This window comes from Cladophialophora yegresii (assembly GCF_000585515.1).
Source record: "Cladophialophora yegresii CBS 114405 chromosome Unknown aczIN-supercont1.2, whole genome shotgun sequence".
NCBI lineage: Eukaryota > Fungi > Ascomycota > Eurotiomycetes > Chaetothyriales > Herpotrichiellaceae > Cladophialophora > Cladophialophora yegresii.
This window is the reverse complement of record NW_006913046.1, coordinates 1753082-1773373: the sequence shown is the minus strand read 5'-3', so window position 1 is coordinate 1773373 and position 20292 is coordinate 1753082. Positions and strand designations below refer to the sequence as shown.

The window sequence follows — 20292 nt, the reverse complement described above, 5'->3', positions numbered from 1 at the left end:
ATTTCCCTATCGTCCTCGGTATGCCCTGGACCCTGCAATATTGCCCAGAGAGAGTTCCTCTTGATGTAGTAACCATTCAGTTAGCTTCAGCTCGACCCTGCACTATGCCCGGACCTTCCTCAATCATGAATATCGTGACAGGCGCAGCCAATCCTACCAGTAACATCTCGCGCCTGCTATCAAACCCTGGGTTGTTGTGCGCTATTTTTCTTTCGGTCTGAGTTAAGGCGAGTAATGCGATTATCTCTGCTCTGCATATGCTGAACTCTCTAGAGGTTACTTCAACCACCATCTCGAAACCTCAGCGCCAGAGCTCCTCAACCACGCATCGTAAGATGTCAATGATGCCCCTGTTCACTGGGTTGAGCAAGGTCCCTGGGTGTTTGGTGCTTTTGTGGTAACTCCCCTGGCGGCGAATTGCTTGGGCATTTCGACAACCTCGACATCGTCATCATCGCTGCTGTCATCTGAATCAGCTGAAGACGTGTCGTCGAGGGCTTCTGCTTCTTTTCCTCTGGGCTTGGCGATGGCTGCGGTCTCAGGCGCAGGAGCCAGCCCTCCGGCATCCTTTCGTCCCTCCAACTCGTCCAATCTCGTCCGCTGAGCTCTGACAATATCCAGCATCTCTTTTTCCACGACGTTTGACATCTGCTCCATCTGAAGGAGTTGCGCTCTGGCCAGATCGATGATAGTCTCCCTTGCAGCAGTGAGCAGCACAGCCATCTCCGTTGGCTGGCTACCTTCGTCCCGTTCCAGGGCGTGGGCAACGCGTTCCAGGCGGAAGATGGGAAGAGATTCTCGCAGTCGTTTGACAGCATTGGCTTCGACTTCGACGCGGCGTTTGAAGGCCTCTGCCCCGTCCTCATCGCGTTTCCGCTTTCGAGATTCGTCGGCGGCGGCTGCAAAATCCGAGTTAGCTGAGTGATCTTGATCTCGACTAAGATGGAGATGCTCATATACCAGCATGCATTCCCTCAATGGCCCGTGCTGTCTGCTGTTCCATCGCCTCCTTGACCTTCTTCTTCTTCTCCTTGCGCAGGTCTTCTTCCACTTGCGTATGGGTCTTCTTTGACACTTTGGTTTTGCCTCCATCCTCTCTGCTCTCCTTGTCCTTGTTTTTCGACTTTTTCTTCTTCTTGTCCCTCGCCTCTTTCTGACCTGGGGTGGGCGTCCCGTCACGCATTGTCTCGTCACTCTTCCCGGAGGCGTCCTCCTCCTCATCGAGCATTACAGTACTGAAGAATGAGTGACGCTGGTGGGGATCCTTCTTCAGGGCAGCCATTCGCTGGTTCACAAGGCGGGGCTCGATGTTAGGGTCTCGAGGAACGCTGATCGTGGTACCAGAACGTGGCGTCGACCTGATGCGCGTGGTCCTTTCTCCGGAGAACGCAGGTGATAACAGGGTGGGTTTCGAGGTGGAGGCCGGTCCAACTGATTGAGCTCGTTTGGCTATTCTTGCATGATAAGCCCAAGGGTCGGTCTGGGTGAGATCAACGCGGTCCGCACCCGACTCAAACTTCTGCGGAGTGACGCTCGAAGCGCGCGGATGATGCTTGCGGCTCTTGTCTTTACCCATTTGGTTGTAGCGAGTGAACGGGAAGACAACACAGTGGCACTTGTGAGATATCCAAGTCAAGAACAGGGCGGATGTTTAGACGAATGATTTGTGGTAAATGGGTCAAGTGAGGAATTAGAGAGAAGAGTCGAAGAAGAGGTTGAAGTTACTGGTGAAGTTTGCTTCACTCTCACCCGACCTGCTTTGTAACTGTTGAGGAAGGAGCACGCCTGCGAAGCTCACTGAGAAGTCAACATGCAATGAGGTGAAGGCGAAAGTCAGGCAGGAGAGGACGCTGGTACACAATCGTTGATCGTCACTTCATCGAAGCATCTGCCGAACCGTTAAGAGGAGTGCATCAGTAGTAACTCTGCCTTTCTGTCCGAAGAATCAATGCGACGGAGCCATGGTGTCATAACAGCATCACTGAAAATCTTGGATACCAACATGTCTTCCATCGGCGGAATGCTGGTCATACGAGTGCTCATTTGTGGTCAGTTCGCCTGTCGCTACATACCCGCAGCCAGATGGTTAGATGGAAACTTTCATCTGGCGTGAAATGCCATGCATTGTTTCCCGGATAGCAGAGCGATCTTCTCATCAAACAGCTAGCATTTCCTTCACATCCCGGTTCGTGTCGTTCTTTGCATCCTTCACGTTTTCAACTTTGCCCCAGTTCGCCCAGATCTCAGCCTTCATTTCCTTCAGTCGGTGGTGCATTTTTAACAAATCATCCATGTCCTTATCGTCACGATCTTTCTCGTCTGATTGGTCGAGTCTAATGTGCAACTCCTTGTAGCGTTTGTAATACTTTTGAAATCGCCTGGCCTCTTCAATAACGGCATCGCGATTGATCCTTTGTTTCTCGGGGCTAGAGGAGCGTTCGGAGTCACTGCGTACTGGGCCTACCGGGCGCTGAAGAGTATGATGGTCGCCATCGGCCAGAGGCTTCAGCTGAGCTGCTTGAGGGAGAGGGTCTCGTTGTTTTTGCTGCTGGCGTTTGGCAGGGCGTTCATCTTCGGCCGAGCCTGTCTTCCGCTTGGCGGCACTCGGACCTGGACTTCTGCCACGTGATACGTTGCGACTCTTATCAGAGATCACTGGAGAGTACTTGTTACCGGCTCTTGTTTGAGGCATGTCTGACCCGGACGGAGGGGAGGATGGCGCTGAGGACTGGTTGGATGCCTTGCTGGAGCTGGAATTGTCCAGATCAGTCGACGTTGTGGGAGGAGATGATCCTAGAGGGGACGGTTTTTGCGGCGAGCTGTCGTGGCGTGGCCTTGGTGAGATGCGGGAGTTCGAACTTTCCGTTCTGTGATGATGGGATTGAGGTTTCAGCGACGTCTCAGTGTTAGTGACACCGGACTGAGGCTGATCGTTCCCACTGTTGTTGCTGCTGGACGACGACAGACTCGAAAGCGAAGACTTATGCACAGGTTTCTTCGCAGACGTAGTTAGCACTGGCGATCTGTTCGATTTCAGCTGGTCGTGCTCTAACTTTCGCTTCACGGTCGAGCTGGTTTTGGCAATGGCAGCAGCGTCTTGCTTCTTTGGCTTGGCTAGGGCAGTATCTGCCGCTTCAGCTTCCTCATCGGAATCCACAATGCGCTCCGAAGACTTGAATTTGGTGTCATGTCTTGCAGGTTTAGAGCCTTTATCCTTGACCTTCAAAGTCACTCCTGCCTCACCCTTACCAAGACCCTTTGAGCTGGCCACTTTGTCCTTGCGTGCTTTCTCTACGACCGCCGCTTCTTTGTTCTTCTTTGGTCGGACCTTGGTATGTTCTCGATCAGATTCAATCTTAGTCTCATTGGCGTCGTCACCAGGTTTTGGAGTGGCATGACTGGGTACTGGTTTGTCGAAGTTGAGCTTTGAGAGGATCTTGCCCTTTCCTCGCTCTTCCGGAGGGAGCAACAGCTGCCAGAGAGGGTCTCTCTTCTCCACCCGCGTCCTGTCGTACGCTTGAATGGCATGATCTATGGCGGCCTGTCTGTCTTCCTTTGACCTGTAAGGAAACTTCCAGACGTCAAGTTCCCGGTAAATCTTCTCTTTCAGCTCTCTCTTGCCCTCTTCTACTTTGGATTCCCACGACACCTTATCAATCAACTTATCAATGTCATCTTGGGTGGCGTGGAGTTGGTCACGAAGTGCTTTCGGTGTCATAGGTTGGACAGCGAGGAGATGTACCAGGGGGATCCGAATGGCATCCAATCTTATCCGGTCTTTGGTGGACAGGCCGCCTCCAAGAGGAGCAGAAGTCGGCCCTAGCCTAGGAGAATACGAGGTGCTTAGGAAAGGGCTGCCCGGGGTGGACCGGTTCAAGCTACCCAGGAAATGTTCCTTTCTCAAAGTCGTGCCTTGGCCCAGCAAAGGTGATGGTTTGATGGCTTTCTTTGCTCCGTGTCCCGTGCCCTCTTTCAAGCTAGTCTCGTTCGACGCTCGCTCTTCTTGGATCGATTTGAGTGTGTTTTCAAGTGTGGCTAGTGCCCCGTCGGCTCTTGCAGTATCTTCCTCGGCCTTCCGCACCTCGAGCCTATGGCTCGCTTTCCCGGTAAAGTAGAGGGGGCTGGCGTTCCCAGCGGACTTTGTGAAGATCTCAGAGGGGAAGGAGTCGATGCTGCTTTCCAGAGATATGGTCTTCTTTCCAAACTGCACCACTGGCTTCTTGCCGCATCGGAGTCGGACTTGCTCATGGTTCGTGAGAGCTCGGAGGATATCCTTGGTCACAGACTCGAACAAGTCCAGACGAATCACTGGCGCCGAGTGTTTACTGTTTGGGTCATGTTGGGATTCGTGCCGGACAACAACCCCATCCGGGGATATGTTGAACGGGGCCATAATGCAAGAAAGGAAGAACGGATTTCGTTCAGGTAGGAGTATCAGGCGTTGGTGTAGGCGGATCATTCCTCGTATGCGAGAGTTAACAGGACCGGGTCATGGGCAGATCGACGTCAATAAGCGGCGGTTCGCTGTTGCACAGTCGTGACAGCCACTAGCAGGTGCCTTCATGACACTAGAATAGCACGGAACAAGGGAAGCGTGTGTCAGTGAAGTTGGACAAAAGGTGCCTGTAGTGAAGGAACAAAGCACCCGTTCAGCAGAGACAAGGTTGAGGTCGAGGGTCGAATGTGAGGACGAAAGCAGGACAAAGGCATGCTGACGGTTATTGGAAGGGCTGAGCTGTGGAGAGGGGGAGAAGGAGGCGATCTTGGAAGCACGCGCTTCGGGCTGTGGCACGCCCACTGCGATTTGCCTGTGTGGGCAAGAAAGTGCGCACGGCAAACGGTGGTGCAATGCTATGTATCAAGCCTCGATCTGGCTGGGCCGCCTGAGAAACAGCGACGTCTTAGGGACGCCAACAACAGCCTAGGACCGTCCCAAGGCGGTTGACGAACCGGGGTACGGAGCCATTGCACCCATCTTCGGCAATTCTGGGGCCTCTGAATGGCTGCCCACTGGTAGGCGCGAGCCACATTCTTCGGGTCTACTCCCGCATTAGCTAGACTGCCGCCTTTCCGGGGCTCTTATGGTTGTCATTTGGCGTTGTGTCAGCACTGGAAAGGCGAGTAAGAGGTCCCTTCATCACGCGCAGCATCAGCTCTGCTCGATCCAGCCATTTGGAAGGGTTTGCGTACACAGTAGTTCCCGTACTGCAACCTCGTCCTTGGCTCGATAGCGAGAGAAGCTGGAACATGGATCGAAAATGCCTGCATTTGGAAGAAGCATCGAGGGTGTTTCAGGCATAGCAGCGGCTGGGCTCAGCTTGCTAAGTTTTGGGATTCCGACTCTGACCGAGCAAAGGGTTCAAACACTGAAACCCAAGGATTTGAGAGGATGAAGGGACCAGCCGGGCATGAATCGGTAATCGTTCGCCACTGACGACTTTCGCTGTGTATCAGAGCCGAGAGAGTCTCAAATCCGCTTGAGGTCAACCAGACGCCAACGTTTCACGGCCGACGTGTCAGAACCCGAGTGTACATGTTGAGAGTGCATATATTCTAATGCTGCATTCGATGTCATACCGATTGATCAAACGCTGTAGACCCGGCTACATGGCTTCATGGTCAGAGATGCGTCGAGCTCTGACACGTACAGGCGGCAAATATGAGCAACCCGGTTGCCCTGGTTAAGAGAGGCCACCTCCTACTGTGTCGGGTCTCGGTCTGCGGCGAGGACGGATAGAACCGCAGGAGGCACCGCCTGGCCCACGCCCTCAACCCAGAGTGGCGAAACACAAGTTAATTCGTAAGATCTTACTATGGACACGCTGACGGGCTGTATCCTACGCTGATGCACGTAACCCCTTGCCGGCCGTGTCCAATAGTGCAGACACCGGAGATCAGGAACATCTGAAGCTGCTAAAAGAGTCTCATGGAGATTCATGGGTCTCGGGACATTTCTAACGCATTGCATTCGGTACTTGAAATATAAGGTTGAACTGCAGGACAAGTAGACATGGGACCCCATGGCAGCGCCCGGAAGACAAGTCCTCCTGACTCTGGCGGCTCTCTCCAGTATTCGTGCTGCAGTCAGTGCCTCTTCCACTGTGTAGCGTGGGTTGATGCTCGAAATTCAGTAGCAGATGGTAACATGATTGAGAAACTGCGACGGCGAAAGCCTCACTGTAAAATCGATGCTAATGGATTGCTTGCCAGCGAGCAAGACATGTTCACGCGTTATTAATAACGTCGTCGCATTTCCTTCATCACCCTGCAGAAGAATGGGCACGAGCAAAGGCAGACCTTCTCCGGATAATCTAAGTCAGACCACCGTGTAATGCAACAACCGCGTACTGCAACAGCCCCGCATTTACACGTCATATATGATCGCCGTCGTAACTATTTAAAGATCGGCGCTAGCGACGTTGTAAATATGAAAGACGTTGCAGAGGCTTGTGAACTCGGTCTGTTGGCACCTCTCAGAGGTTAAACGGGCCTCTTTATCTCTATCGATCCTCTCCCACTCCTCTTGGCGCGCGATGGCACGGTCTTGCGCCTCTTTTATCTCAACGATTAAAGTAAAGGACTTGTTCGAGTCGATGTTAACTTGTGCACGCTTAGTGGTGGTCTTTTAAGTAACTTGAACCGATAACTGCTGAATTTAGAGGGTCTGTTGCGCTGATTACAATAAAAGCTAGTCGATCTTATTAGTAGCCTTACGTATAAATAACCGAGTGCCTTTTTAAGCTATAATATCCGGGATAAGGCCGATCGCCTATACCTATAAATAACGCCCGTTACGCGGCGTTACTGTATAAACCTCTCTAGATAGTTTACGCTTATAAGATTATGGTGTTTATAGTGCTATAGTAAGGGTTTTAGAGGTTTACACTAGCTGCGATAATTAAAGGACTTTACGGGGGTTATATAGGTATAGACTAGTGCCTTTCTATTTACCTTTTATATATTAAGGCGTTAGAGTCATCGCTTTAGCTATCTTATAAAATTCGATGAACTCGAGGCGTTATACGGGCGTAGTTTCGACGAATCTTAAGATATTAGTAATGCTTTTACGATAGTTGCTTTTAAGGACTAAAAAAACACTAATATTAAGAGGTTAAAGGACGTACGATAAGTGTAAAGGTATATAAAGCAGCTAAACATTATAGGTAAAGCACTCGAATATAAATGTAATAGTAATGTAAGAGTTATAGTTATCGTAAAGAAGTAATCGGGGTGCTGTGCTATTTACGGTTTAAGGGAGGAAGATCTCTTATAACTAGCTTAACTCGACTATATTTATTATAAAGGCGTTCTCAGTACACTTATAGTGCTAATTTAAGGGTGAATTATACAGGAACTATATTAACTAGAGGTCTTTACCTTTAAAAAGCACTAGCGGATCGATAAAACGACCCTCCGCCGAGTAGGCCTCGATTATAGTGACCTAGTTACGATTTTTAAGCGTCTTACGATATGAATAATGTCAGGAATGGCGACTAGAGCTTACTAAGCCTACCAAGAGGACGCCTTCATCTCTTATGCAGCTCGCATGAGAGTCTCACCCTCCTTTCATGCTTTAAGTCCTGTTTAACCTAGAGGTCTAGGGACACCTAATATTATTGAATCCCACTACTATTACTCTCTGCCTATCGCTATAGGCTATTCCTAACATTCTCAAAGCATCTCAACACGATCGGTCGGACGAAGTAATAATATAGGCGGTAATGGCGCCTAAAAGAGCTACACCCGCAGCTCGGGGGTCACCTATAGAAGCCGGGTCTTCAACCATAGCCCCCCGAGAAAACCTAATAAACGATGAACCCATCGAGGTACACTTAATACCCCCGACGCTTACACGCGAGTCGAGGACACCTTATACCTTAGAGGGTAAAGATGAAGAATACTAATAACTCGTCGCCCGGCGAAAAGCGCTTAAGACCGAGTTAAGACGTAAGCGACTTTAGGACGAGATTTAGGCGATAGAAGAAGAGAAGGCTAGCCGCGAGCTACTATAATATATAGAAGTCGTAAGTATAACGCTACTGAGTTATAAGCGACTATATAGCTCCTTATAAGTAAATGAAGATTACGAATAGTTACAGCGGATATTACGAATACTTAAGTAGCCCCCGAAGTTTAATAAGAAGAATATACGAGCTTTACGCGACTTTAATAATAACTGGCAAATAGTATTCGATGCGATTCCGCCCGAGGTCACCCTTAACTAGGGATACCGTATACGAACCGCGGCTAACGGGCTCGAAGACCGCGCGATTAACCGCTGGCGATAAGACCGCCAGCTAGTATAATTTATCCCCGAGTCGTGGCCTCTCTTTATCTTATAGTGTAAGGACACTATTAAAGACGTAGATATTCGTAAGGGAGAAGCACTAGTCGCGCTCGCGACTCTTAAGTAAGAAGTAGGCTAGTCCGTACGGGACTTAGTACACTAGATAGAACTCTTAAAAGAGGAGATTAGCCCCCTTACTAAAGAGGAGCGGTAAGGTTAAGCCCTCTTCTATACTCTAATACTAGCACTACAAGATACTATCCGGAGGGACTTAAAGAACATTACCTCTAGAGTATAAGTGCTGGTATCAGCTTAAAGACTAGAAAAGACTATTAGTAGAGAGAAGCGGGAAAGTACCGAGCGAGTCGCACCCTCTATAATAAAGAGGGTTATATTAACTACGATTACTACTAACCCCGCTCGCCACTAATCCCTACACGGTTCCTGTGCGCCTCGCGAGCGGACCTCGCCCTTACTAACGAAGAAAGCCCGTTATAGAGATAATAGACTGAAGTCACCCTTCGACGGAGAATATAATATTTACTATAAGAGAGGGTATCGGGCGAGAGATTATCGCTCGCGACTAACTAAACCGCGAGACGCACCCTCCTTGTATATGAAGAAGGAGACTAAGGGGAAGGGGAAGAAGGGCGACTAGTTAAAAAACTAAGTACTAGCCTACTAAGTGCCGTGGTAGCGCTAGGCTTAGATATTAGTAAGGAAATCGCTAGCTCCGAAGTAGCACCTAAGGTACTCACACTAGAAGTTTACTTTACTAGACTAATATTAAGAATTGCCTCCGCGCAGCGTGTATAAGGACACGTGAGCACACAGGTAACCCTCGGGGTTCTTGAGTATCGGGGGTAGAGCAGAGGTTAATGTCGAACAGATCGTCAGACGGGACACAGCACTTATACTGTATCTCCTTGAGCGTAATGTTAACTGAAGTTAACTATACCTCCTATAGAAGTGTATCTAGCTGTGACTATATACACAGGTAGTTTTCCTATCTAGGAAAGTCTGGGCGTTGCATGGTTGCCTCCGTTGCGGCCCTATGCCCTGCAACGATGCAATATATGCAACGGCTTATTTCCTTTTTGGGGTATCACGTGACCCGAGTCAGCCTTACCAACGAGGCTGACTTCCTCGCTTGACCTTCCCTTCTATACCAGGCCCGGCAGGCCGTATAAAGGTCGGTTCGTAACAACTAAACAGTACGAGGACGGCTTGTATACTGCTCGATAACGGCGCGTAAGCTAACTTTATTAAATATCTACTAGTAGCGGAGTTAGGCGTGAAGTTAACCGAGCCGAATATCTAAGTCCGTATAGTAGCTAGCTAGGCAGTAAGAGTCTACGGTTAATACCGCCTTAATACGATAGTAACCGACTATCGATACGCACGTAAGTCGCACCCTTAGGATTTCCTTATAACTAAAATTATATTTTATAACGCTATTCTTAGGTTTCCTTAGCTAAGAGATGCTAACCCTAATATAGATTAGTTAACTAGTGTATAGAGCTTCCGAAATAAACCCGACTTACATATAATTAAGATATTACTACTAGAGTTAAAGGCTAAGGCGGAGAAGGACGAAGTCCTAATCGCCTATATATAATCTATCTAGAAAGATAACGAGGATAAGAGCGAGTTACACGAAACTCGCGACGAGATAACACTCGACGCGAGATTAAGTCGGTTCGCTTTTATCTTTTAAGAGCCTAGTAGCGATCCTTTCGCTACCGATATAAAAACTAAGTATTAAATCCCGATTTAAGAGGGCGAAACAGTCCTATACAGCCCTATATACCCTCTTAGTATAAAGGAACTGCGGGTCTTACGCGAGTACCTTAATTCCAGCTTAGAAAAGGGGTGGATTTAACCGAGTGAATCATCGGCCGAGGCACTAATCCTCTTCGTACCTAAGTCCGACGGTACCCTACGACTCTACGTCGACTATCGGGGCCTAAACCGGATCACGAAGAAGAATAGGTACCCCCTACCCCTTATCCCGGAGATCCTGGACCGCCTAAGTGGCGCGAAGGTCTTCTCTAAGCTAGATCTTAAGGACGTGTACTACTGTATTCTAGTTGTAGAGGGGGACCGTTAAAAGACTATATTTCGCACGCGATATAAGCACTTCGAGTATTTAGTTATACCTTTCGGGCTTACTAATGCTTTAGTAATATTTTAGAGCTATATTAATAAAGCCCTCCGGGGCCTTCTAAATAATATCTATATTATATATATAGACGATATACTTATCTTTAACGCTGACGAGGAGGAGTATAAAAGACACTTACTACTTATACTTAAGAGGCTAAAGGAGTATAGTCTATACGTAAAATTATTAAAATATAAGTTCTTTACAAAAGAGGTCGACTTCCTTAGGTATCGTATAGGAGTCGACGGCGTCTCGATGGACCTAGGGAGGGTCGCGGCGATTCGGGATTAGCCTATACCGAAAACTTTCCGGGAGATCTAGGTTTTCTTAGGCTTTGTAAACTTCTATTAAGAGTTCGTTTACCGATACTTAGCAGTAGTAGCACTTATTATAAACCTCCTTAAGGGAATAATTATTAGTAAAAAGATAGGACTATTCGAATAGACCGTAGAGGCGGAGTATATATTTTATATACTAAAAGAATACTTCACGAGTGCGCCGATACTTACTTACTTTAATCTAGAGAGGTAATCTCGGGTCGAAGTAGATATATCCGGCGAAGCTATTAACGGCGTGCTAATATAGGCCTACGAGACGTAAGGGGGTCGTACGCTATAAAAGCCGGTCGTATTCTTCTCGCGGAAGATATTAACCGCGGAGAGGAACTACTATATAGGGGACGGGGAAATGCTAGCTATTATACACGCGTTTAAGGTATAAAGACACTACCTCGAGTCGCCTGCGAGTAGCACGATAGTCCTTACGGACTATAAGGCGCTATAGAGTTTTATAACTATAAAGATGCTGAATAGGCGTTAAATGCGCTGGGCCGAAGTACTAGCCGTATACGACTTTTAGATCTAGTAGAGGCGAGGAAAGGATAATCTAGCTAATAGGCTATCCCGCTGTCTAGACTATATAGATAAGGAAGAACCCCCGGAAGAGAATCCCCTCTAGGTATTACTTAAATATTATATACTTATCGAAGACGATAAAGACTAAGGATATATATAAGTAAGTAGCGAGGTCTTTATCGGGGTATTAACTCGGGCTATAGTATAGTATAGTCGAGAATTAACTAGGAGTAAGTATAACGTCGTAACTTTACTAACCCTAGAGGCTAAGTTAAATCTATAACTAAGCTTAAGCGGGGAAGAAGCGAGTATACTAGGAGTACGCCGTGACTCGCTCGCGACACGCCTAAAAGAACTTTAATACTAGGACGAATAGTGTCTAGAAGGGGCGTAAAGATCCGCACTAAATAAGTAAGTCTAAAAAGGTATATTCTAAGGAATATAGACCGTGGACTCATAAGGTGTTATCCGTCGCGGCGGAGCCGTATATATCCCGCATAATCCCGCTACAAGACAGGAGATTCTCTAGGTAAATTATAACGACCCTTAGTAGGGGGGATATTTCGGCCGCCGGCGGACTGCTGAGACTATTATACGACATTACTAGTAGCCGTAGATAAGAAAGGAGATATATAAGTATATCGACTTATATAATTTATATTAACGGATAAAGGTACCGAGGCATAAACCCTATAAGTACTTAAAGAGCCTATTTATACCGAAAGGTCCCTAGAAGGATATCTTTATAGACTTTATAATAGGATTACCGCTATTAATATATAGTAAAAGTGTATATAATATAATACTTATCATTATAGATAAATACTTTAAGATAGTTGTCTTAACGCTATATACTAGCACGGTAAACGTAAGCGACTTAAGTAAGATTATCCTTAAAAAGATCGTAGCGAAGTATAGAGTACTAAAGTCTATTATAAGTAACCGAGGATCGGTGTTTACCTTAGCTTACTAGGGAACCCTATACTTATACCTTACGACCCGTAGGCTTTTCTTTACCGCTTTCTACTCGTAAATAAATAAGTAGACTAAAAGAATAAATTAAACCCTTAAGGCTTACTTACATTACTATATAAACTACTAATAGTCTAATTAGGCTATACTGCTCTTATCCGCTAAGTATACGATAAACTCGTAAGCTAATGTAACTACTAGGGAGACACCATTTTTAAAGGTCCTTACCTTTACACCTTCGCTTCGTATAAACCTCGAACGCGACTCGGATACAACACAGCCCGAGAACGCGCTTACAGAAGGCAGGGCGAGAGTACTTATAGAGTTAATGCGAGTTGTATAGAAGGCGCGCGAGACTATAGCAAGACACTATAATAAGAGGAGAGCACCTAAATACCTTAGTATCGAGGATCGTATACTACTCTTAGTATAGAATATTTAGACCCTCTATATAAGTAAGAAGATAGCTAATTAATTTCTAAAGCCTTTTATAGTACTAAAGCGCTTCGGGGCGAACGTATATAAGCTAGACCTACTTAAGAAGTACGGTAAACTACACTATACGTTTTATATATCGCTATTACGGGAGTATCGTATATAAGCTAGGATAGAGCCGCTCGAGCCTATTAGTATTAAGGGAGAGGAAGAATAAGAGGTTAATAAGATTCTTAATAAGCGTACCTAGAGAGGAGAGCGATAATTCTATATAAGATAGAAGGGCTTCGGGGAGACGAATAACTCCTAGAAGCTAGAGGAGAACCTTATAAACGCACGCGAGAAGATTATAAGCTATAAGCGAGATACGGGAAGATAAGGGTGAAAATCCTTTATTCGAAAGCCGGCTTACGACTGCTCGCACCGGACCCGTAGTAAGGGTCGCGGGAGAGTTAGCTGCGGCGAGCGCGGCCTCTACTCCCAGCCCTTCGCTCCTATAAACTCCACTAACGCCGACTTAATGCCCTCTCGCGCTGGACCCTATAAGGGAGTCGTAGCCGAGTACGCTACGGAACTTAATTATCCCACCCGTCGAAATCCCTAGAGGTAAATAAGTCGGGGGTAGACGGCGAGTTAAACGGATCCTCCTTATCTTCCTCCTCCTCCTTATCCTCCTTATCCTCGTTATCCTCCTTATTCTTCTCGTTACTAAATACGGCTAAGATAATTACCTTCTCTATATAATTAAGTCGCTACTTAAGACTATCGAGGCGAGTAGTTATAGTCGCTTATAACTCATTAATAACTCGTACTTAATTATATAGAATCCGCACTTACCGCTAAAGTATCGATAGCCCCTTATAACGCCCGTATAAATTATAAAAAGGCATCTATATTCGGGTAGGCGGGCGCCGCGGGGGCCGAGAGAGAGGTAAGAATAAGGGTAGTCGCAGCCGAGTTAATAGCGAGAAGGCGGCGCGAAGCCGGGGAATTAGGAGGCGGGGCAACTAAGGACCGAGTCGTAGTTAGGTCGGCAGTAACCGCACCCGCCGCACGCGCTTGCTTATTAACTACGCGCGTATACGACATTATGTCGAGGTGCAGCCGCTCCGCTAGCGACTCCACCTCGGCCTTAGTCACCCCGGACCCCGCGCGCGCTAGACGCCGATTCTTATCGAGTAACTCGCGGGCGTCGTCCTCGAGGTGCTCCGGGATTTACTACGATTAGTATACAGCTTAGATATAACTAGGCGCGACCTTACCGAAACGTAAGCCGAAATCATCCGCTTACTTAAGCCGTAGCGGCGATAACGGTAATAACCCGCTAGGGTCTCGCACGAGACGAGCTCCCTAGCGCCCCTACTCATCGCGCGCAGCGTGCGGATGCAGCGCTAGTAGGGTAGGGGGTCGCCGCCGCGCTTAGCTCGCTTACGGCTTAGGCGTGAGGGGGAGGGGGCGTTATTTAGTAGGTCTATATATATATTAAATACGAGTCCTATATAAGCCGTATATATATATATACTCCTTTTTTAACTACCTAGTAGCTTATAAGGCGGATCGCCGAAGGGAGGTATTATAATAGCAGTATTGACTATAACTATTATATAATCAGTATACGAGTTAAGTGTAACTAATATCTTAACTTACTACTAAGGTTTTTAAAGTCTACTATATATATATAAGTTAGTACCAGCACTTAAAATTAAACTATAATACAGCGTAAACTTATAGGTAAAGGCAGTAGCAGGACAGAAGGCGATCTGCAAGAGTATCAGCGTATTGCGAGATACAGGGTATGCCGCAAAAGATGCAGAGTACGTACGTTGTTATTGTTGTTGCTGTTGCGAAGAGAGAGAAGAGAGGAGAGAAGAAGAAGACGAAGGTAAAGAAGTTTTAGCCGTAGGCGTGTAACTATTTATAGGGTGCGGCAGCGAGCTCACCGCCGCAGGCAACGATATAAATAGTAAGGCTGCGTATTCACGGTAAGGCTATATATTTACGGTAAGGCCCTAATAGTTATATAGCGAAGTAGCACTATAACGGAAGTGCTATATATTAACATCTGCCATATGCGCACAGGCACACCTATGCTCACGGAAAGACTTATCGAGCACGTGTCGCATGCGACTAGCCTGCTTCTCGAGGACGAGAAGCCTAGGGAGGGGGATAATGTCAGGAATGGCGACCAGAGCTTACTAAGCCTGCTAAGAGGACGCCTTCATCTCTCATGCAGCTCGCATGAGAGTCTCACCCTCCTTTCATGCTTTGAGTCCTGTTTAACCTAGAGGTCTAGGGACACCTAATATCATTGAATCCCACCACTATTACTCTCTACCTATCGCTATAGGCTGTTCCTAACACGATATGAATATCTCTTATTAGTTATATTAATAACTCTTTAGTTAGTATAGACCCCTATAGCTAGTCCGGATTTATTAAAGTTCTATATATTAGCTAGTTTAATCTAATAACGGGTAATAATAACGCGGAAAAGGGTAAAGAAGGTCTAAAGGGTATCTAGACTAGTATTTTTAACGCGCAGGTACTTAATCTTCCTTCCTACCTTTAATTTTATCTCTAGATAATGATTGAGAAAGCGTATTACCCAGTTTATACCGACTAAAGTTAGGCTATCCGAAGTCTTTAAGATAAGGCTAGTAAACTCGCGTACTTAAGAGAAGGTTAGGGGGGCGCCAGTGTAGTTAAGATCGATAATCCATCGAATAAGAAGATCCTCTTATGTAGAGGACAGTAGCTGTTGGTCTTCTCTTACTGATTATCGAGTTTAGCCTCCTTTCAGTCGACGACTTATAGTACTCAAGTCAACGCGGTATACTGTCGCTGCAGATCGAATCGAGGGGTAATCGCCGCGCTAGAAGGCCCGGATTGCCTCCTGGAGGGTTTCTTCGGTATAGGAGGGCATGCTGACCAAGTATGAACAAGATAAGAGAGGTTTGTAGTGTGCTGGTGTGATATGAAAGAGAGAGGGTTGTTAAGAACGCGATTTGACGCGTAAATGCGGGGCTGTTGCAGTACGCGGTTGTTGCATTACACGGTGGTCTGACTTAGGTCATTTCCAGTACCTCATACGGAGTACTCGTACCAAGCCCGGAATATCTCAAGATCCGGGCCCGGGACGGTGCCGGGCCTTGAGCCTCTGCCACAGTCAGGCGCTTACCTCAGGCTGCGTGGCTGCGCCAGAATCTCATCCCGGGTTTGCGCGCCACTTTTAGCTCAGAATCTGGAGAAAGCCTGTCGCATGCAGCCTCGTCTATGCGCATGGTCTCGAAACAGACACGGCAGTAGGACTCAGACATCGATGAAAAGACAGCGCGCCTTCCACGTTCATAATGTCTCTTGGTAAGCCCGTCACTGTGTATTTGACATCAGTTGAAGCTCATTCGGAGAGAATACTAACTCAGCATCTCTCATTAGACGAGCGCGCTCTCGAGCAAGTCGCCAACAATGGCGAGATGGACTAGTATGCCCATTGCTCGTCTCCTGCATGACAAGGCAACTAACCCTGCTACAGTGAGAAGTGGCCATCCATCCTCGAACCGCTCCTCCAGCAATTGAACCAGGTTGTATATACCGAGTTCCCTATGCCACGACCATATCCCGTTGTCAACCGACCTGCACCATCTTCCCCCAGCCAAACACAGCCTCCACCTCTGCGAGACCCTAATCCAGTATCGCAAACACCATCGACACCTGCTCGCAACCTCCCGCCAGTGCCACCGTTCCCAAACTCATCCGCTACCACGACCAGCCATGTCCCAGACTCTCTGCCACCCTCACAAGATCCTCCCATTGACACCGCAAACGAGCTTCCACCCCTACTACTCCAGATCCTTAAGAGCGTGACGCATAATCTACGCTCCTCTTTCTCCAAAAGACCGCCTCACACGATCCAACGTCTCGCTGAACTCATATTATACCCTACAACGCACTACAAAACACTTCCCGCGTGGTTGCGTGCAATAGATAGAGTCGTCAGCGTGAGCAGCCCTGCGGACATCTTTCCCCTCTCCGAGGCCCCGGCTCTCGTGAACGGGGTAAACGGCGACGGCGGCGGAGGAATCCTCTGGAACAATAGCGACACAAGGAACGGCTACGATAGTGCCTCTCTAGGTAGTGACGAGAGTCTGGGCGGAGCTCTCCTCACACCTATACCATGGCTACGGAACGGGGTCACCGGTAGCGAAGACTCAAATGAAGAGTCCGGGAATTTGGACTCAAACACCAGCGCGAGCACCGAGGGCTTGGAAGACTCGCTGGGAATGCCAGTCACGCGAATGAATGGAGATACCCTCGTTCCTGAACGGCCGGACGGAGCTGTGACGCAAGGGGAGCTGATTCGGCTAGAGCAAGAGGCAGGCGTCGTGCCTGTGACGCGGAATCCTCCCGATTCCCACGTGAGCGGCACACTGGAGGAGAATTCGCTGCTCGAGGACGCGGACATGGTACCGCATGCGCGGGGACCTGATCTGGTGGGCTCAGTTGACATGGGTCGCGTCGACGGCCAAGACGTCGAACTTCGCATTGGCAGTCCGCCGGGCGAAGATGGTAAGCGGGAGACCGATGCAAATGATGCACAGACTGTCCTACCTGGAAATGTCTCATCCGCCGAACCAGTGGGAGACCCGAAGGCGTCCTCCAGCGGAGCAGCATCAACGGCCGATTCAGAGGACTTTGAAATCGTGCTCGAAGACGCAGTTGGGAATGGTGACTTGGAAGCAATGCAATTAGACGACACGGGTACGGAAGCGCAAGAAACTGAACGCTCACAGCCACCAGATGATCAGGTTGTGGATGTAGTCCTCGTTGACGCAGACGGGAAGACCGAAGACGAAAGCCCGGGTAGGAACAAAGAGCCCTGATACTGTCAAAGTGAGTGCCGTTCACTGGGGCACGACATCCACAGAGCCTGAGACAGGACCCGACATCAAACAAACTCCGAAATGGTGTATTGTTGCTACTCAAGCAGAGGTCGAAAAATTCGGGTCTTATCTAACTCTTGCAACAAAAGCAAAGCATGCTCAATGCTCCTCCTCACCCATCGTTTCAAGCCGAACATATGCGCCTCGCGCAGCAGCCGCTTGTCCCCATCACCTCATACCCGCCATCCTTCGAGTATACTCCGCATCCCCTCCAAGACCATGGCACAACCTTGCATGCTCAATGACTTCCTGACTCCGAGGTAGTGTCGACGTGTTACTGCTGCTGTGATGGCCAGGAACACAGAGGTGGTAAGAGGGACATGATCAGGCAGTTTAGCGAGACTTCCAGGCCGTGGATGACTCCCATTCTGGCCTTGACTGTGCCGAACAGGAAGTTGGCCCAATGACACCCAAGTGGTCAATTCTAGCAAGTCTCGACATCCGCGCTCGTGGGCAAAATGAGGTCTATATTCGTATCAAGGGTCGCTCTGGTAGGAAACAGTATATCTCCAGACTGTGAACGTCGCGTGGACGTCGCGAATGCGATGCTGATGATAACGATGACATGGTTGCTCGCGGAAATGTCATTTAATTAGCCTCGAAAGCGTAAATAGCGGATACGCCAATCCTCGAAGATCTCCCAGGTCCCGTTTGCAAGTCGAAGGTTTGACAACATGCCAAAGACTAGGAAACCGGGGAGAAGATCCTTAGGGCGCGGCTTCCTGAACGTCAGCAAGACAATCGAGGGAGCGGGATAATCAAGTAATCCGCAGCTTTCCACCTCGATGCGGAGGACTCGAGGGGGGCGATCGAATTCCATGAGAACAGCCTTGTGCAGTCCGATATCGACATGTTTACTAAGTCGACGATGCGAAAATCGAGATCGGAGCAAGGACGTGGTGATAGCGGAACTCGAGCCACAACTGGAACCATCGAGGTTTATATCGTCGGGTTCGGGAAGTCAACTCCTTGGCCGTGTCGGGAAGCCAGCGATCTGCTCGAAGGAGTCTTGGGAGCCGCCTTCGGGTGGCCCAGTCAAGTTTCTTTACACAGCTGAAAACTTATCTCATGTCGAGCCCGCAGAGCTAGACTGCTTAATGGTCGGACGCCCATGAGGATTGGGACTCGAAGCCTTCACTATTGTTTCATCTGTAGTCCCGTTTGCTGCTGCGTTGGCGTCTGCGCCACTGTCGTCTACCCCATCCACAGCTGCCAGACTGCTCCTCTTCTTCTTCTCCCTCTTGGCCCAGCGTAATCCACAGGCATTGCACAAGGTCTTTGGCCCATTAGGCCCTTTCCGCCACTCGGGACTATCGAGCGTGCCGCAATCGGTACAGACATATTCGTCCGCGGATTTGACCTTTTTGTGTTTCTTGTCCATGTAAGAATACCGCGAGTCGGCTTTGTCGATGGGAATGTGGATTCCTGCATCTCCGCGGATGAGAGCTGGTGACGTGCCACCGGTCGAGATACCGTGTGAGCGCTCGCCTTCACGGTAGCGCAGACCCGTCAACATCTCGATAGAGTCAACGTGCGAGGAGCCCTCGTAGCGGGCCATTTTGTCGCGGATGCTATCTGGGCGTGCGGAGGCGTTGGCTTCATCTAGAGCTTCCCGGGTCAAGGCGATGTTTGAGACGGTTGGCTTGGCGGGCGGTGGCATGCTTGCATACTCCGGGTAGGCGGGTGTCGAGTTCAGGGACGGTGAGCGTGGTGGTAGGTCCGCTGAATTTGAGGACGTGCGGGATTGAACACCAGATGCTTGTTTATGGTAATGTTCTTGCAGTCCATCCGCGTCTTCGGCCTCCTCACGCTTAAGCGCGGCAATCCTAGCTTGTAGCCGGACGTTCTCGATCTTGTGCTCCAGGAAGGAGTCGAGCAACTCTGAGTTTCGTGTCGGATAGGGCCTTGCCATCATGAAGAAGCCCCGGCAGTAGCCTGCGCGTCCGACTGGAGGGCCGGTCTGCTCAAGCAGGGTAGCCTCATTGGTGAGATGTGGATGGCCATGGCATTCGAAGATGCAGTACTTGTCCTCGGCGGTGCGGAAGCGATGAAAGAAACGCAGAGTATTCCCCGTGGCGATGCTCTCGTTGAACTCGCGAATGAATAAAGAAGAGTCGTCGGGGTGGACAAATTCTGATATCGATTTCCCTATGAGGTCTTGGGGGCTGTATCCTGTGAGCGGTCTGGCCGAGGGCGAGACGTAGAGGATCCGACCGTCGGTAGTCAAAATGTACATCAAGTCTTTGAGCTCTTCGACCACACGCTGGGACCAGTTTCGTCTCTTGGTGAATTCGGTCAGCGTGCTCGTGCTAGTCGGATAGTGTGTATTCTGAAGGGCAAAGTCAGTCGGTAAGGGTCCAGCACCGACGCCATTCGCGGGCGTGTTACTTTCAGGGGTCTCAGATTTGCTGGGAGGATCTGCTATCAAGCTCGGCTGGCCGGAATCCATCTGATCGAAACCTGGAGGCGGCATCGAGGTCAGATCGAGAGACATGGCAGGATCGTAGACGCTCAAGTCGGGGTTCGTGACCAGCGACGCATCCAGCAGGCCTGGTTGGAGGCTGAATGTGGGATCCAACATGGGACTGGGGTCGGTCTGGAACGTGCCCATTATGCAAGGTCAAGCCGACAGGAATAGCT

The 20292-nt window shown here is 48.8% G+C and overlaps 4 protein-coding genes across 4 annotated transcripts; 1 reads left to right on the top strand and 3 right to left on the bottom strand.

Annotated features, from left to right (window-relative positions):
* Window positions 1-354: 354 nt before the first annotated feature.
* Window positions 355-1228, bottom strand: A1O7_02558 (uncharacterized protein; the record flags this gene model as incomplete). Its single annotated transcript, XM_007756589.1, has 2 exons — window positions 355-899; window positions 961-1228. The coding sequence occupies 2 exons, from the start codon at window positions 1226-1228 to the stop codon at window positions 355-357; spliced, it is 813 nt and encodes a 270-aa protein (XP_007754779.1).
* A 927-nt stretch (window positions 1229-2155) lies between these two features.
* Window positions 2156-4393, bottom strand: A1O7_02557 (uncharacterized protein; the record flags this gene model as incomplete). The annotated part of the gene is made up of 1 exon (XM_007756588.1): window positions 2156-4393. The coding sequence occupies one exon, from the start codon at window positions 4391-4393 to the stop codon at window positions 2156-2158; it is 2238 nt and encodes a 745-aa protein (XP_007754778.1).
* An 11669-nt stretch (window positions 4394-16062) lies between these two features.
* On the top strand, window positions 16063-17592 carry A1O7_02556 (uncharacterized protein; the record flags this gene model as incomplete). The annotated part of the gene is made up of 2 exons (XM_007756587.1): window positions 16063-16193; window positions 16245-17592. 2 exons carry the CDS (start codon window positions 16063-16065, stop codon window positions 17590-17592), a joined length of 1479 nt encoding a protein of 492 aa, XP_007754777.1.
* A 1126-nt stretch (window positions 17593-18718) lies between these two features.
* On the bottom strand, window positions 18719-20263 carry A1O7_02555 (uncharacterized protein; the record flags this gene model as incomplete). The annotated part of the gene is made up of 1 exon (XM_007756586.1): window positions 18719-20263. One exon carries the CDS (start codon window positions 20261-20263, stop codon window positions 18719-18721), a length of 1545 nt encoding a protein of 514 aa, XP_007754776.1.
* Between the last annotated feature and the right edge of the window lie 29 nt (window positions 20264-20292).